The following is a 16,444-nucleotide window of genomic DNA, read 5'->3' as shown; positions in this document are numbered from 1 at the left end:
TATATTTATCGTTAATGAATTGTGATGCATGTTTTATCTCAAGCAGTTGCTATATTTACTATATCTAATTCTGTAAACCTTTATGAATTACTGTAGGAACTACTAAGGAACTACTGATGGAACAAATCATGAATAACAAGTGAAATACTGATATGTTTGTTGGTTCAAACCCAGCCTCAGCACGTCTGTGGGTCCTTGAGCAAGGCCCTTAACCCCCAGCTCCCTGGGCGTCCCACCAAGTGGCTGCCCTTCGTGGACAGCTTACTCTACAAAATAGAGCAAGTTGAGGGAGGCGTAAAGACCATTTCCCCACGGGGAATAATAATATCTATTATTATTTATTTATTTTATCTCAAGTAGTACCTATATTTGTTCATAACTTGTACTTCACTAGTAACTGAGTTATTACTAAGTATTTGTGTTCCATCACGTAAAGTGTTACCACTATCTTTTTACAAACTGCTGAAAACTAAAGAGAAGCTAATGGATCAAGTAGAAACAAGTGGAATCCAGGCTCTAAAGCATCGATTTGTGGTTGTCATTTCGTGTCAGTTATGTTGGATTTTGGGGTAAAATCATACCTTAAGTTATATAATGTATTGACTATTCATCAATTTAAATATTAAGCGCCTGATTAATATTCTTTGTAACTGAAGTTTTTGTCAGCATTCATTAAAAAACATCCATGATGATGAGCTTTGTGTTCCAGATAGTGGGGGATGGTTAGATAGTGTTAGCTGGCCAAGACAAACCCAGTTTCCCTTATAAAGGGCTACTCCACAAAGCCAGATAAAATGGGTAACAGTTAGCCAGATAAAATAAGTTTCTGCAAAATATGTTGCCAGGAAACCGATTCCTGGCTACATCAGAGGTGTAAAGAGTACCTGAAAACCATACTTGAGTAAGAGTACAGATACCTTACTGTATAAATTACTCCATTACAAGTTACAAGTCACCAATTCCAATAAGACTTGAGTAAAAGTCGTAAAGTATCCAATTTTAAAAGAACTTAAGTATTTTACTCGTACTGAATGTAGGCTCAAAGAACACCAAGAAATGTGGGAAAACAAGGAACTATTTATTTATGAGGCTTTATTTCCTAATATAGACATTAAATTGAACACCTCAATGTTTCAAAATGGCAGAAGAAGAAAATAGAACAAAAAGTCAGTCTCAGTCAAACTCAAATGTTCAAAAAAAAGGTAAAACAATAAAAAAAACTAATAAAAAAACAAATTCAGAGCTGACTTTAATGGTGTTTTAAGGGCAATTCTTAAGGGCAATTCTTAAGGGTATTTCAAGCAAAAATGGAGCACTCATAGTAATAAAATAATGACTTGAATTACACCATGATAATTATCAATATCGTTTGATATGATCATGATAAAAATATTTTTGCTATATCGCACAGCCTTAATGGATGCTACCACAGTGGCTTTGCTAACTAGCTAATAACTAGTAACCCATAGGAAGCAAGCTGAACAGTCGTTTGAGCAGACAGTAATATCTGATGACGCTCAAAGTCTTTAAGTGTCAAGTCTTGTTAACTACATGGAAGCTATATTATCAGCAAGAAGGTCTTTACCTAGTTACCATAGTTTTGGTAGTGAGTCGGCTAGATAGTCAGCTAACTGATGGAAACGTTTAACCAGCAGCAAAACAACCACAAACAACCATGCGGGTCCCACAGTAAAATCTTTGTGCAGTAATTGACAGTCAATAGTGTGTCTAGCAGAAACATTAACAAACAAAATAATAAATAATAGATAGCACTGTTATTACACTGGGATACTAAAGATTTTTAACTTAATGACATAACAGGTACTACAACGATTCCGTTCTGCGAGTTCGCTTTGGCTTCCGCTTTAAGACGTGTTGGACAAGGGCGTGGCTTTCGCGGTACGAATGGGCCGGGTTGGATGTGGGCGGGGTTGGATGTCCAACCCCGCCCTCCTGCAGGCTGCAGCCAGACATACTTGAAGAAATTAGCCGTGGTAGATAAAGATCCTGACTTGTCGCACGCAATCACAATGTAGCGAGTAACGGTAAGCGTCCGTTCAAATGTAGTGGAGTAAAGAGTACATATATTCAGTCACAAATGTAGTGGAGTAGAGAGTAAAAGTTGCTTATATTTTTGATACTCAGTACAAGTACAAAGTAGCCAAAAAAATACTTAAGTACAGTAACGAAGTCCATTTACTCAAGTACTTTACACCACTGGGCTACATAATGTCCATTGTCCACTGATCCTTTTGGTAAGTTGTACAGATCCCTGTCGAGTCCAACTGCCTTTAATTTAAGGCAATCATTTGTTCTGCAATGACTAAAATCAGCCCTCTTCCGGCATGTTTTACCATTCAGTCCATCTGAGGGGGCGTCTTCTGGTGGGAATGTGATGTCAATGCATACCCTCTTTAGTGGAGGTGGTGTAACATTGTAGTTAAGTAGAGAGTGTAATGTAGTTATAGGCGGAGGGTTAATTGTCATGTTTTTCCCCAGCTTTTGTAGAGCAGTGTTGGTTATTAGGCACAATGGAACAGATGTATTTTAAAAAGGCTGTTTTTTGGTGTTGTATATAATGAAATATTTTTATGGCTGCTTTTTATTTGCATATTATCAATCTACATTCACACAAGTCTTTTTAAAAGTAACCAGAGAAACCCTTAAACACTACCTTATTAAATATTCCTCAGTTAAATACTGTACTCCGTAGCCAGTTTAATGGATACATTTGCTTAACACAAACAGCCGCCTTTACATAGCGAATCATGTGGCTGTGCATAATTTGTAGGCAGGATCAGGAAGTTCAGGAGAATGGCTGGCTAGATTTATTATAGCTAACAGGACAAATATGAGTGCAAAAATTACAGCTTGGTTCAACAGTTGTATGTAGAAGCCTTTTCTGAACACACTCCTCTATCCTGTGTTTCTGGTGATGAAAGGGAGGCCCAATACCCTACTTGCTAGTGAAAGTGACCACTGAGTGTTTATATTGCATAAATCAAACAAACAAGCTCTTGTGTGGGGGAAAAAGACAAACTTTTCAGATGCCTTTGGCTTGCAAAATATCTGACTCTGCATGCCTGATTTGTACCTTGCACATAGCATTACACTTCACAGCATATTTTATGATGGTGCCTGATTTGTACCACTTCGTTTCATAGCCCAACCTGATCCCAGTAATACTCCAGGTTCATTTTACTTACGGATTGTGAGCGATCTGCCCCAGCTCAGAATGAGATGCGTGAAGAAAAAAACACCCCATCTGCTGAAAATCAAAGTCCCCAGAACTGACTGTGAATGTTCATTTTAGAAAAGAAATGTTTATTTCCTTCCAAGGATTTGTTTAAATGTACATTTTTTTTTTTATTTATTAAATCTTACTTCTGATACATTTGTGTTTCCTTTGTTTATTTGACAAAAAAGTATAATATTTTTTTTTGCCTGGAACCAAAGTCATCATTTTTTATAACATTTCTATGGGAAAATACCTTCCGCTTTACGAGATCTCAGTTAATGAGCGATAATTTGCAATGAATTAGCTCATAAAGTCGAGAACTACCTGTAAATCTTTGTTAGATTTTTGTAACTCATCAAACATTATGAAGGTAAACAAAACCAGTGGATACGTTAACATTTCCTCCAAATGTCTGGGTGCTTCATTTCTGTGTATTTGGGACAGGATGTGGACATGGACACTCATCACACACACCTCCATCCACCCCAGTGAAATTCGCTGGAGGTGCCAGGGTTAGGGAAACGTTAACCTCTCATCTTGTGAATGGAATACCAAGAACTGCTGAAATACCCTCCAGACCAGTGTAGGCTTCCAGTGAGAAGTAATTCTGCTCTATGATTCTTAAAAAAAAAAAAAAAAAAAAAACCTCTGCTTGTGGGGGAAGAAAGACGCCTGTGGTATTACGGGCTTAACCATTGCGGTATTCCTTCTTTGTGTTTGAGAATGATTAGTGATAATGACACTGAGATATCTATTTAACCGATTTTGTGGGTGTTTGTTGTGATTCTAATGTACTGATTAGACATCTACGATTTGTTTTACATGCATGGTAAGTCTTTTGTGACTTAAGCTAAGGCCATAACAGAATTCAGCATAATTAAATGTCACTCAGCTGGTTTTGTATTGGAGTGATTCCATCAAATAAAATTACCCCCTACTACAGATGACTCTGTGAACGTGTCCAATACTAATTGTAAACATTGCTCATTGTATTCTCGACTGCAAGCCATAGTTCTGAATCTGTTGCTTTTATGTTGAGCTTTATTCATTTTCTTGTATTGACCAAGTTCTCTTTGAAGACTATTTGCATTAAATCAGTACACTGCTAACACAATGCCAGATATGTTGCTAAGAATGTTATAACCTATAATGACAAAACAGGCTTTTGCCCATTTTGTGCTTACCTATGAAATGACAGATTCTGCTAAGATTCTGCATCTACCAGTGTCAAAACCATTTTCAGCTCTTTTGGAAAGACATTCCACTTGAATGAATAAGTCACAGGAAACCATTGAAAATGCATATGCTCTTGACTTTTTATTACAGCTGCTGGTAATTTGAGTGTGTGTGTGTGTGTGTGTCTCAAATGTTCCTCACGATGTAATTGAAAACCTGTTATTTTGACATTGTGGGGACCATTTTTTAGGTCCCCACAAAGATCTGTGAATGCAATCAAAAAAGTAAAAATGCCATAAGTCTTGCATTTTGTTTGGTTACTTATGGTTAAGGTTAGGGCTGGGTAGGGGTTAAGGTCGTCATGTTGGAATTAGAGTTTTCCCCATAGAAATGAGAGTCCCCACAAAGATATAATTACAAACTCTGTGTGTGTGTGTGTGGTGCCATGAAAATGTTTTACTATCTCACTTCTGAGATTTCAGGTGGAAAATGGGTTAGCTGGTGACAAGCAGAAGAGAAAGGAGATACAATATTGTAGATGCGAAGGGTGAGGGAGGCCACAGATGGCTGAGGCTGAATCACATTACAGTTACGCTGATTTTGTTGACTCTAGGACATCCTTAAATGTGGGGAATGCAGTTAATACATGCAGTGGATCACTTCAAGGATAGGCAGCACGGTGTGTCAGTGTGTAGCACTGTGGCCTTGCACCTTAACGGTTGCGGATTAAATTCTCACAATTTCCCCTTCATATCTGGGTTTCCACTGGTTGCACTGTTCAGTTTGGGTGCAGTGATGTCATGTCGTGTGCCCATGTGTTTGAGTGAGTGCACTGTAATGAAATGGCAGTCATCCAGGCTGAATTCTGCCTTTGCCCAGCGCCTCCTGGAATAGGTTTCAGGCTTTTGCAACTATGTGTTAGATAAGGAATAGATGAGCCAATGGATGTATGTAGGAATTAAGTGTGTTGTGTTACTGTTACAAACAAAACATATTAAATGGTTGCATGGTCATGTATTTGAATGAAAACTTGCATATTTTATTCAGTTAAAATCTTTCTTGAGTTCTCTCTGTCAAAAGAACCCTGGAAATTCACAACTTGTGGCTTTTTCATTTGCTCCATGTCCCTTATTTGCCACAAGCTTGCACTACGTTGCTCAGGTACCGTACTTTTGGTGCTTTAAAAAAGAATCCCAAAAGTTTAGTACTGCTTGTGTTGGTTTTCCATTGGCGTAAAAACTGTTGTCAGCACTGAATGACATCATCACAATGCAAGGCGGGGTATCCATTCATCCAGCCATTCAGTCATTCATTTTCTGTAACCACTTGTCCTATTCAGGGTCACGGGTGGTCTGCAGCCTATCCCAGAATGAAGCGGGGCATTTTGTACTGAATTTGAAAAATGGCTGTAATATATAGGGCTAGGCGATGTGTGATATTAATACCAACATCACATGTTATGTTCATGCAATTCTCACACCGCAAGCACCGCGATAGCCAGGTGGGTTAAGATCAGGCTTTCTCATACTGTCCAGACATTATAGCACAAGGAGCTTTAAGCTTTGCTAAAACATTTTCTACTCTATCATAAGGAACAAAACCTAGCAAGCTTTGCAATTTTAAAGATTGTTCCTTCTCAAGAGCATCTAGTAGATGTTTAAAAAATCAGTTTCAAGGTTACTGCTGCTGCTTTTGTACAAGCTCTGCATGCATTCCCTTAGCCTGTCATAATAACTTTATCCTTTGTTTAAATCATTCTTTGATGGTTTTGTGATTTGTATGATATATTGAATACTTTTATTTCTTGTCATGCCACCTACAAACATCAGTTATTCCTACCAGATTGCAATTAAAGCTTTGTTCTCTTAATTTGTCAATGCATCCATTATTATTACTTAAATTTTTTCTTTTACTTCACTTATGTTATCTTTTTAAAGAATTTCCCCTGGGATCAATAAAGCTTATCTTATGAGTGTATGCCCATTTTTGGCTGTTACACCATAATCAAATTTGCATATGACTAATCTCGAACAACAATCAGAAGACATTGGTCTTATGGATTGGGTTCTGTTGATCAGAAAGTGCAACATCCAGTTCCATATTAGTCTGTTAGTTCCATGTGTATTTATTTATTGTCGATTGAATCTGCGGTTTTCTGCAAAATCCCTTAATCTTAACTTGATTAGTTAGTATTTGAAATGAGGCTGAGGTTTCATTATTTTGTGTCAATGTATATGATTAATATGCTGATTGTAACTATCTGCTGTGTTGTCATAGTACTTTTTTGAAATTTGATGTCAAACCTTTGAACCGCAAACATGAAAAGGAACTGGGTACCAGCTTGGTACTTTGGGAATCTGGGATGACTTTCGCTGACGCACATGATAGTTGTGAGATGCTAAGCTTTAGTGACTAACCCCAAACAAAGGACGTGAGTGAGCAAAGATAAACAGAACTGCAGAATCTCTGTGTTTTGTCACTCTGATATCTCTGACATGTGCAGCTTGCACAAAGAATTTGGGATTAATTGTTGATGGCAACCAATAATTTTGTTTCCCCATGAGCTTTTTGTGCACTAAAGGATTTTATTGTACAATATGACACTTGCAAAACTGAGCTTTTGAGAATTTGATTGGCAGTTAATGCATAATGTTACTCTAAGATTTATAACTCATGAGAGAACAATTCTCTAACTGTAATGTTGAATGTTTTATGCTCTTAATTATACACTAATCTGTACAGTTTGTTGCTTAGTCGGTCCTCTGTGAATAAGTGAATATAGTATTATTAATATTGTTTGTCACCATATAAAATATAACTCACTATTAGTATTATACTGGTAACATTCACAAAATAACCTTCACATTCTTATTTCAGCTGAATTATAGTGCAGTATATTTTACATGGTACAATTGAACACAACAATAATAATGACATAATAATATATACTTTTTAATTTTATGATTATATTTAAGCCCTAAAATGTGAAGTGGTGAAGGACAAAACTTTTCAATGAAGTTATTTGTTTCTTCATCTGCATGCAAACCTGGTTAGTGTTAAACCTCTAAGGAATCTGTAGCTAAATCCCAGAAGAGACCAGCCTGCCATTCTGTGCCTAATGACCAGTTTCTTTTGAATTTTATTCTGTTTTTACCTGTGCGGGAAGCCATTTGCAAAGCCTTTGACAGATGAAGTCTCAATCTTTATTAGCAAGAATGTCGTGTCCCCATAATCCTCCCGTAACCTTCCTACAGCACTGTCTTCTATAAGCTCAGCCAGTGTTTACGACAGTTCCTCAATAGCCAGAAATCATTTGCACAGTGATGGAAGTCTATAACACCCACCCTGCAACTGTTCCATGTCTCACCAACTGGATTCTCCAAATCCACAGTCCGGTTCATACCTAGGGAAACAGGGGAAAATGACTGGGTTTTCAGCTAGTGAAATTAGCCTAGCTATTACTGCAGGCTTGGCAGCTTGATCATGATTGGACCAAAATAGTCACATGACACACAGTTAGAAGACATCTGTGATATTTGCAAAATATCCAGTAAGGGTGAGGCGGGAAATCAGTTCTGTTATAAATAGTGATTCTTCAAGGTGTATGAGAGTTACATTACTTGTAAACATTAATTTAAATGTAGGTTACTGAAATTATGTAGTTCACATTTGGTGCTGCTGATATTCTTGCCCGCACAGCCTGATTTTAAGAGACTGACATGCGTGAGGTTGGCACGGAGCTATCATGAATGAGTAAGTGTGTGTAGAGACTTTTCCTGCACCATCTCAATTTAAAGCTACAACTAACCACACGTGTGTGAAATGTACACTTTCACTGAATACCTCTACAATTCTTCCCTGAACACTAAGACTACAGTTTCTAAACAGACTGAACTATTTACACCTTTTTTTTTAACCTCCTCCTTTGGGTTTTGCCTCATCCTCTGTCTTGTGCTTTCATTGGCTGTAGCTTGTCGCCACACTTGTTGCCAGTTGCAACACTTTTCACACTACAGGATTTAGAGTTATTATTTAATAATATTGTTGTTGTTGTTGTTGTTGTTATTATTAGCCTGGTCTGAATTTCCTGGCAAAAGCATACACTCAAATGATATAGTCTAAAATGAGTTGGTATGTTGGATGTGTTTTCTAAAAAAATACGAGTCTGAGTTCAATATAAACTAAACGAAAGGCACAAGATGAATGTGTATCTTTATAGCCCTTGTCTTTTACTATAAATGTAGTCCTGAAATGCTCTTCAGTAAAACCTTACGAAATGTGATACATATCGAATTGGCAAACACATATCGATATAAAATCGATTCAGGCAGTCAATGCCAATTCCCACCCAAAATATACAGCTTGCCCTAACTTTAAATATAATTATTTTGTGATTTATATGTCTTATAGGCATATTGTTAATTGAAATTACAAAAAACTTGTTCTTAATCTGTCTTGCCTGGTTAAATAAAGGTCAATAAAAATAAATAAATTGTTTTGCAGCATTGGTAAAATGATGAGAACTCAACAGGCTGTGCCTGCAGCAGTGGTAGTGGGCTGGAGTGGGAGGGGGGACAATACATTGTGAACATTTGTACCGTGGTTTTGGTCTCGGATTCAGAACCATTACACCATTATTCACCAGTTCACATGGCTCACCTGGGTTTAAAAATCAAATCATAAGGCACTAACAGCGACGTAAATAAAGGTGTTGATAGAATTTATCATGGATATAAATACAAAGAACTTATCCCAGATAAAACGCTATGCATGTATTTGAATAGTTTTTAATTACTTCACTTTAAATAAAGAAATCCAAAATTAGCATCGCTTTGCTAGTTACCTTCATGTATAACTTGTTCTCAGAGTGATTATATATTTTTCCCCCATTTGTTGTTGTCTTCAGGACCCAGCTACCTCTTCCACCTTGGAAGGTGACTCTGACACGAGGGAAGGGGAGTCTGTGGCCATGAACTACAAACCGTCCCCGCTACAGATGAAAATAGGTGAGCTCGCTGTGCCTCGGTCGACGACTTCTGCCTGTTCCTTATCGTTACCGATCGTTCAATAGCCGAGCGCTTTGGAGGATAATGCAGTGCTGTCTATTTCTTAATCTTCCTTTTTTAAATTAATGGCCGACCCTCAGGCTATAACAAATTTGACGGACATGGCTCTGCTCTGCGTGGAATATTAAATTCTGTTGTGTGTTAGCTGTCAGGTTGAGGGAGAGCTTTGGGCACATTAATCACTTTGCCTAGTTCCTCGGTGTGCCTGGGAAGACAGTTGTGGAAAAAGCATAGCCCATGAGTAATGTTTGGAATGCAACCATAAGAAGGTGTTTGAGTGGGTTTGACACCAGTGCCACATTTATAACCTCAAAGCATTTAGATTCAGTGTCAGTAAAAGGCATCACCGTGGTCTAATGTGGTGAGAATGAACATGTTCAGATGTTAATTTAAGTCGTCCTTTCAAGGTATCAGGCGAGGTTGTCTTCTATCTGCGGCACAGAACTCCACGCTCAATAGGATTTGCGTTGATCTGTCAGACAAATGGTGGCTCTCCCCCGCTCGCCTCCCAGTGCATGCTGGTCATGTGGCGGCGTTGGTGGATTTGGTTTAAACCTGAATTTCTTGACAGTGGGTGAGAGTGGCACAGTGCCTGTCTGGGGAGGGCGTCACGTTAGGAGGGAGCTTTGTTCGTGTTCTTGGTACTTCGTTTAGGTGATGTCATGCTGAATCCGTGTGTGTGTGTGAAGCATGCGTATCCGTATGCCTCTGTGCCATGAAAAGCAAGGTATTAGAGCTGGATTCGAAACCGCTGCAGAGGCTTAGTTTACAACTGCAGTTTTGTCTTTGCTATTGTTTTGAATCTTTTTCTCAGTAGCAAATATTCATTCTGCAGATTAAGCCGTCTGTTTCTGTAACTCTGCTCTCCTGTTCAGCCTTTTGCCTTTTAATGTGTTTATTGTAAATAATCATTACAGCAATATGCAGAATATAACATAAAACATATCATACATTTTATTCTTTAGCTAGTTGTGCTTGGTTTAGGTCCCTTTCAACCAGTTTTATTTTCTCTCACTGCCCCCTAATTAAATCATCTGATTAAATAATTTTAATCTATTCTTTTATTTCTATGAAATACCTGCAGAACAAGCAAAATGTAGGAAAAACGTAAAGTTATAAGTACAAAAGCGGAATATAATTCTCATTTTTGTCAGTGTTCTGACAAAACTTCACAGTATCTATGGCTGTTGTCCTCCATATAATTTTTGTCTATTGAAGAAGCCTGTTCAATCTAACAGGAAGAAAATGCAGTAAATGTATAATGACATGGCTGCTTTTCACACATGAATAAGGTGTATTTTTGGATTAAGGGGCTGTTTTCCCCCATCACACTGATCATTGGCTATTGTAGAGCTTCCTCCTAGCGGGATGGTGAACAGAACCACAGGATTTGGGGATGGAAGGAAGGGAACGGGACTTCATTTTGGTACCGGAGTTTTAACAATAGGCTGGGTTGGAGCAAAAACAAAAGGCAGGCATTTAATGTCAGTACAGGGAAAATGAAAGAGAAAGTTAAAGGGACCATTCAGTCTGAAATAGTACGGGATCAGGTATCAGGGCCTAGTCCTGTGTTTCGGGTCAGAGAGAGAAAATGGAATCCGTCAATGCACCAGTTGCATTTTCCTTAGCCAATCCTGATTGCTGATTTTTTTTTTTTTATTATTATTTGTTTGCTTGCTTGTTTTTTTTTTTTTAAGACTGACCTGCTGATATTGAACTTGGCTGATTCCAATTTTCTTAGTTTAATAATAATTAGCAGACTAAACATTTTTAACACATTTTTAATGAATTTTCGCTTTCTGCAAGTAGAATATTTTGAATAAAATTTCCAAAAAAAAAATAAAAAATGAATTCACAAGTGTCAAATTAAATTTGGTCGTTCCAAATGTATTTGGAGTAGTTACTCCGCAAACAACTTTTTGTTCACATCTTACTGCAAATTTAACGTTTTGTTCAGAGATTCTTTAAAGTGTTGGACTAACAGGTATGTTTCTCATAAATGTTTTAGCATACCTATCACAAAACATTATTGGGGGGAGAGAAGGGGAGCAGTGGGGGACACAACTGGATGGAATGAGTTTAAATAGGTTTGGTGTAGGGGTGGACGATATGGGCAAAATGTCACATCACAGGATTTTTGGTTATGATCGCAATCCAAAATATAGATTGTGATGTTTTTTTGGAATGCATGTAGTAATGTTAACCATTTAACCAGCAAGTCTATACTTACATTAAACACTGCTTGTGGCATTATAATAATGCTCTTAATTATTAAGGAATATGAAATACTGTACATAGAATCTGACTCGTTTTAGGGATGAGCTTTATTTTTTTTTTTACTGTTACAGTTTCAAAAGTTTTGTCTACAAATGAACATTTATCACTGGTCAATATCTGCACATTTCTGCACTCAGTTTACAACAAATACAAACATAAAATGCATAAATAAAATAATTAAATAATAAACGTAAGATTTTGAATTTATCCATCAGTATGAAGTGTTTAGTTGCTTAGGAAGATGTTGAAGATGCTGTGCATGGCCAGATAATCCACGCGTTTCCTCGTGAGTGCTAACATTTCAGGTAGTGAAAAAGATTGGTTTTGTTACCACCTGTTGTACACAGAGTATCCTTACAAAGTTGCAAATTTCAGTGTGGTTGGTATATGTAGACCTGTCACGATAACAAATTTTGCTGGACGATAAATTGTCCAAGAAATTATCGCGATAAACGATAATATTGTCGATCTGAGACCATTTTCATCTAGAATAATAATGGCATAATAATGCACATACGCCTTTCAAAATTCAAAAACGTTTATTTTTAGACTATTTAACACTGAAAATGGAAAACATTTTAAATATCCACAATAACAATGAACAAAACAACCAAAAACAATAAAAGCAATGGACTCTCAGTCTCTGTTGGAAATGGCATTCCACACAAAAATAGGCTTAAAAATAAAGGAATCAGTGGGTTTAATAGCCTAAAGAATATACAGACACGTTTTAAATTCCTCAATTTTTTTCTGTTGATGCAGCACGTCTCTAAAATAAAATTTTACGTTACGTGAAATAAAAAAAAAAAATCTTATTAGACCTACTTTGAATGACAAAACGAATTTATTTGATTACCAAAATTTACTTTATAGGCTTTTATACTTTACTTTATAGACTTGACATGCTACAGCCATATAAAACTTGCACGCGTTTTGCTCTGGCTTCCGCTTGTTCGCGTAGCACACTCATGTTTCTGAGAAAAGTGATTCCAAAGTGAATCTTTACTCACTGAAACAGTTTCACCACATTGTTGTTCTTGCTGTACATTCTTGTCATCTATACGTTTGATAAGAATAGTACACTTGTATGATTTATCAGTTTCCTTTGTGAAATACTTTGCGAATTCCATCTCGGCCAATTTGTAACAGTCTTGATAATTGTACAGATGAATTCTGGGTAGATTTGGGCACGCCTCAGAATTGTAGTGTGAGCGGTATCGGAGCGAAATTGGAGCGAGACAAAGCAACCGCTCCAGCCTTAATTAGAAAACCCGCTCCGCGCTCTGACCAAATTCCGCCCGCTCCGCTCACATGCTCTGCTCCCCACACAAAAGACAATGCAACTGACAAGAGGGTTCGCTTCTCCTACGTTAAGGAAACGAGAGTTGTCATTCAGTCGCGGATAACAAACAAGTATGCAAATGAAATTATCGCGGCCGGAAAAATTATCGAGGTCATTTTTTTTTATCGTGCGATTAATCGATTTATCGATTTATCGACTATCGCGACAGGCCTAGGTATATGTTGGATTTTGGAAATACAAACCATTTCCCCAGAAAGTACAGCCTGTTTTGGAACCACTTCTTCCAGCCATAATGTACACATTACGCTGTCCGAATGCACTGAATATTCAGACCATGGGTTGTTTACTCTGTGAAACGTGAAATATTTTTAGCAGTCTGATGGTATATAAAGTATATTTGTTTGTTTTTTTCACGAAGTTAGCTAATTGGTTAAAAAAGATCAGTTACATTTTTAGTTCAAAACCTAGTCACTAAATTGACTGAGACAAATAACAAGTGAGATAAACAGACAGCACTGAGATGTTATGTAGTTGATGCTTGCCAGTTTTGTAATTACAATAATAATGTTAAATAGTGCATTTCTAACTGGGCATTCTTTGGAAACTTGACTTAACCGCACTTAGTCACATGTGTTTCTAACGTTCTATTTCTCTTACATGTATGTCTCTTTGGAGAAGACATCAGCTCATACAATTGGTTATATTTAGACTGATTGGCTGGTTGCTGGTCAGAAGCCATCAGGGTGAAAACCAGTCATTTCCAGTTACTGGTCCATCATCAGAGCATCCATAGTAATGATTTCTCAGATGTCCTCGTCACTTGCCTTTGTCACCACCATCTGACATCACCCTGTGAGGACAAGAGTAGGTCACAAGATATGATTTGTCTCCCCAAAATAATGACAAATAACATTAGAGCAGCAAAAGGTTATATAAACGATATCAAGATAGGTATGATGAAATCGAATCATAGGTATTTGCCCTTCACAACCACCTTGCTGTCATCTACAGAGAGCAAGATGGGGGAGGCATAAAGAGAATTTCCCCCAAGGGGATCAATAAAGTATCAATAATAATAATAATAATAATAATTTTAGTATTATTATTATTTATTATAAATAAATTCACATGAAATACTGTGTGTCAGAAGAACCATGCTGCCCATATGTAAGTGTTAACTTTGATCCTTCCACATATTTAATGTCATGGAGCCTAGCACTCACAAGTCCTGGTTCACAAGCATCTTTAATGACCCAGAGCTGTAGTAGTATTACATCTTTACCATTTCAAATTCAGTTTAAAATCTGAACTTTGAGTTGACTGCCAGCAGGGCTGCACAATTTTGGGGAGAAAATAGTGTGATATTTGTATTTTTTGCAAGAAATATTGCAATGTCTACGAAACAAAAACGAAGTTGAAAATTTACCCATAATAAACTATAGCCAAATAGAACTTATTACTCACCAACAGTCTGTCAAATAAGTTTGCAGTGTTGGCACAAGTTGTGAGGACAGACACAAAGCCATCCTGACAAATAACTTACTTCTGCTTAATATCGTCTCTGGAATCCAAAATATTTCCATACAGTGGAAGACAAATATCTTATGGTGACCAGTTCTTGTTCGCATTTCCCTTCCTCAGTGTCTATGAGTGATGAGAATGTTTATGATTGGCTCAAAGAAAGCCCATAGACCTGCAAAAGCAGCAGCAGTAAGCTTCAGGCTGTTTTTTTTTCTTAACATGTTCCTTTTCAGGATTCAGGTATAATTATTAACATTGGGAAACTTGCTAAATTTTGTTTCCTGTGACAGAGTAAAAATGTTTCAGCTGATTGTTTCAGTCCTTGCAATGTGATGATTGGATATTAACATTGCACATCATGCAGGCTTAGTTGACAACCCTGAAGATGGATGGTACAAGTTTATAGAGTTTTTCATTAGAAGAATAGAGTTGTTCTTGGCCCATGAAATTGTGTAGCAGGTTTCTGATATTTTTATTTATGAGAGAACTGCCGGCCTTTGAACATATAAATTGACAAGCATGACATTTTATATTACATTACCTCTGTTTCAGCACCATGGAGAGGGGATGGATAGACTAACAGGAAAATGTGATAAATGTTTCAGTACACAATGTACTTCTAAATAGATTTTCTGCGGTTGTGCTTTCTGATGTCATGCTGCTTTTCAGTCAGCAGTATGAACAACCAAACTGTCAGCAACTGGAAACTCGTCAGTCTTAGACGTAAGCATCACATCTCAGTGGTTAGTAGGGGTGGCACGGTTCACAAAACCCACGCTTCGGTTTGTATCACGGTTTTAGGGTCACAGTTTTCGGTTCTGTACGGTTCTTGTTATTTTTTCTTTTAATCTTTAACACTCCAGAAATGTACTTCAGCATATGATATATAGCTTAATTATCCACAATTTAGGATACAGTATTAAAAAAGTTATATCATGTAATCATGCATAAACTGAATTTGACTTGACTTAAAGCACATTATTAAAATTATTAAACATTATTAATCCCAGAACAGTAATAAAATAAAAGTCTTGCCTTAACATAAATGCTAAAAGAATAGATCGCTTTAATCGCTATTACAGTTGGGTATGGGCACGTGGTCTTATTTAGAAAACATACAAAAAGAGACGCATATAATGTTTAATCATTCGTTTTGTATTTGTCCGGTCCACGGGGTTAATTTAATTGGGGATCGTTAAAATGATAGATCACCTATCTTGATGAAGCCTGATTCGGCTCGTTATATATATATATATATATATATATATATATATATATATATATATATATATATATATATATATATATATATATAACGTGAAAAAAATTGGTATTAATTATATTGAATGTTCTTGAGTAATCGATAAAATCAGTTTCTGTGTATGTACAAGACATCAATCTGTAGTAGTGCAAAATATGTCCAGTTGATATGTCTAATGTTGATCATCTGGCAATAGCCTGTAGGTCTGTGTGGTCAGACACTGTGCAATAAACAGAATTTTTAGGAACATGGCAAATGTTCACATTGCAGCATGGAAGCAGGCTGACCGGGGAAGTAGAGGCGAGGAGACCTAGGATCGGGTTAATGCGGGGTTTAATGAGCAAAAGGAACACAGACGAGCGGTAAAGCAGAATTACAATATAATGACCGGACTGGAGAAAGAAACGGAAACGCGGACTAAATACAATGGAGTAATGACAAATTTGACAACAATCAGGAACAGCTGGTAAACACGGGGAATCCACACAGGGTTAACGAGGGGGCGTGGCACACGGAAAGAGCGGACGATCGAGGCATGACACTCACTGGAGTGCTTTGTCACAGATAACTTAATTTTCTTTAACAAAGTGCCTAACCGCACA

General features: G+C 37.2%; 1 protein-coding gene across 5 annotated transcripts in view; it reads left to right on the top strand.

Moving 5' to 3' along the window:
• The window catches only part of LOC111850317 (protein FAM219A), a 30,756-nt gene that overhangs the window by 4,155 nt on the left and 10,157 nt on the right, over positions 1-16,444 (top strand). For all 5 annotated transcript variants that reach the window (XM_023824083.2, XM_072708852.1, XM_023824079.2 and 2 more), the window contains exon 2: positions 9,321-9,420. In XM_023824083.2, the coding sequence (XP_023679851.1) occupies positions 9,384-9,420 (37 nt within the window). In that variant the 5' untranslated portion in view covers positions 9,321-9,383. The remainder of the gene's footprint in view (positions 1-9,320; positions 9,421-16,444) is intronic.

This window comes from Paramormyrops kingsleyae, chromosome 2, assembly GCF_048594095.1.
Source record: "Paramormyrops kingsleyae isolate MSU_618 chromosome 2, PKINGS_0.4, whole genome shotgun sequence".
Lineage (NCBI taxonomy): Eukaryota > Metazoa > Chordata > Actinopteri > Osteoglossiformes > Mormyridae > Paramormyrops > Paramormyrops kingsleyae.
This window is presented reverse-complemented; position numbering and strand designations above follow the sequence as displayed.